The 2500-nt window shown below is 40.4% G+C and overlaps 1 protein-coding gene across 1 annotated transcript in view; it reads left to right on the top strand.

The window, feature by feature from the left end:
* The first annotated feature begins 799 nt into the window (after positions 1-799).
* Positions 800-2500, top strand: part of LOC122256587 (uncharacterized) — a 32364-nt gene continuing 30663 nt past the window's right edge. Inside the window, exon 1 of the mRNA XM_043021381.2 lies at positions 800-1439. Coding sequence (XP_042877315.2) covers positions 1179-1439 — 261 coding nt within the window. The 5' untranslated portion in view covers positions 800-1178. The remainder of the gene's footprint in view (positions 1440-2500) is intronic.

Consider the following 2500-nt stretch of genomic DNA (forward strand, 5'->3'; position numbering starts at 1 on the left):
ATATATATATATATATATATATATATGTATATCTGTGTGTGTGTGTGTGTGTGTGTGTGTGTGTGTGTGTGTGTGTGTGTATACATATATATACATACATACATACATATATATATATATATATATATATATATATATAATTTCTCTAAACACATATGCACATATAAATTAATGAATGAATATATATACATATTGATACACACACACTCTCACACACACACACACACACACGCACACACACACACACACACACACACACACACATATATATATATATATATACACAACCACATATATATGGTTGTTTGTGTGTGTGTGTGTGTGTAATATGTTACTAACTACACCAATTTTGAAGGTGTCGTGAGGAATCTCTCGTAATGACCATTCACTAAATGTTCCTATATTCAAGATTTTTGGAATACAAAGTGAACCTATTGCCACTTTAAAAGGAAAGAAGATAAATAGTGAAACCAACAATATGAAGGCGGAAGAAATAGTCAAAATAAACCAGTTTTGACTGAAGAATTTTGGGTCCATCTGAAGTGGAGTGAGTAAGTACCTCTTGTCAACTCCTCATGGAATGTAGGTAATCCATGAACTACCGTGCAATACTCAGGCCATAACTAGATGAATAATTATGTATAGATTTTTTCTTCAATGTGTGTTAAGCTTAGTAAGTTTCCTCTTGACGAGAAGGATGGTATAGCGGTGCCCTCCTTTTCAACCGGTCGCTTTGAGGCGATGAGCATGACCTTTGCACTGCACGGTTCCTCCCTGCCTTCTCGTCAGTGTACCTCGAGCCCGCTGCAAAACAACACCTCGGTCCTTGCACGCTGGTGATTTTGCGGGCGTGTCTTTTGGTCGCTTGTCGGTCGTCGTCGTTTCTTCGAAAGGAAATAGGTTGATGACTTGTTCGTTCTCTGGTGTAGTGTGTCTGCAAGGCCTCATCAGTCATCAACGGTGTAGAGAGCTGGTGGGAAAATCGTGTGTGGAGGAGTTGTAGCGTTGTACTGCTGTGTGTTTCAGGGAAGTTCCTTGCGAAAAGACAGCCAGTGAGGCGTTGGAACTGTCTTACACACTTGACTGGAGATCACGATGTAAAGGCGAGAAATAAGTTTGAACCCGAGAAAACGTGACGTTAATTCCCTCCGCCTTCCCAAGCCCAACCAAGTGACACGATGGCTTCGGGCGCGACGCTAGTCCTCGCCCTCTGGCTCTGCGCCCCCGGGACCCAAGCGGCAATCGAGGAAATCGAGGCGACGCCAACCAACACAAACGGCTTCGAGATAGGAGAGCTGTCTCTCATGCAGATGCTCCTGTTCATGCTCGTGTTCCTCAAGCTTGTGACCCTCTACTCTCTGGGCGTTCTTCCGATCGAGATCGACTTGGGCGCGACCTTCACGGGTTTCACCAGCGGGAGAGGTCTTGTCAACAAAGACGTAAGTGCGGTTTTCTTTTGCCACTGTGCTCACTTTTCTCTTGCAATCGTGGCTCTGAGAAGCCATGGTGTGTCTCTGAGAAGCAGCTTCCATTCGTTCTAATCGGAGAGCAGAAAGAAGGATTCCTACTCCATTTTGGCATATGGAATGTGAGTTAAAAGAGTTTCCAAAGAGCCAGAATTTAATTGACTTTGACGGCGATAAGCTCATATTCATCGTAATCTTGATATATTTCGGGGAAAAAAACAAAAAAACATGCCGGCACTTCTACCAATATCAAGTTTGAATATTTCTCTTGCACATACGACATTCGCAAAGAAGAGAAGTAAACAAACTGTAAATGTATAATAATTTACCAGCAATTTCGAAAAACAAACTGTCAGATTTAACGAAAAATGTAAGAGAAATGATGAGTGTTATTTTGGTTCTCTGAAAAGCAGGCCAACGCTGGCGGGGGCGTGGCCTGTTGATGCCTTCATTTGACCTTTACGTCTGGTCAGTCACAACTGATTTTATTCGTAAATCAACGCCTTGAACACAAAGACACATATATGTGTGTGTGTGTGTGTGTGTGTGTGTATGTACACATATATTTATATACATACATATATACATATATATATATATATATATATATATATATATATATATATATATATATATATATGTGTGTGTGTGTGTGTGTGTGTGTGTGTGTGTGTGTGTGTGTGTGTGTGTGCAAGGGCGTATGTGGGCTGACAAATTCTCACCGGACAGAATGCTGCAGTAAAAAGTATTACTGAAAAAGAAAAAAATCATCTATCGCTCACATAAAACAAGAACAAGACAATGAACTATTTTGACCGAGAGATTCAGCGTCGAATACAGGTTGTGCCGATAATTCAGTAAAACAAACAACATGGAAGTAATTAAATGTGAAATTCACAATGAATAAGATAAACAAATACTTGTACAATGTATTTTAGAATGCAATGCAATTTTTCAGTCCAACTAACACGAGGTACAGTGAGTTGTGCAACTATTTCAGCTATTATTTCTGATATACATGGGGGAGGTGGATG

The sequence above is a fragment of the Penaeus japonicus genome, unplaced genomic scaffold (assembly GCF_977035675.1).
Source record: "Penaeus japonicus unplaced genomic scaffold, GWHDUDI00000001_assembly GWHDUDI00000001, whole genome shotgun sequence".
In the NCBI taxonomy this organism is placed as follows: Eukaryota; Metazoa; Arthropoda; class Malacostraca; order Decapoda; family Penaeidae; genus Penaeus; species Penaeus japonicus.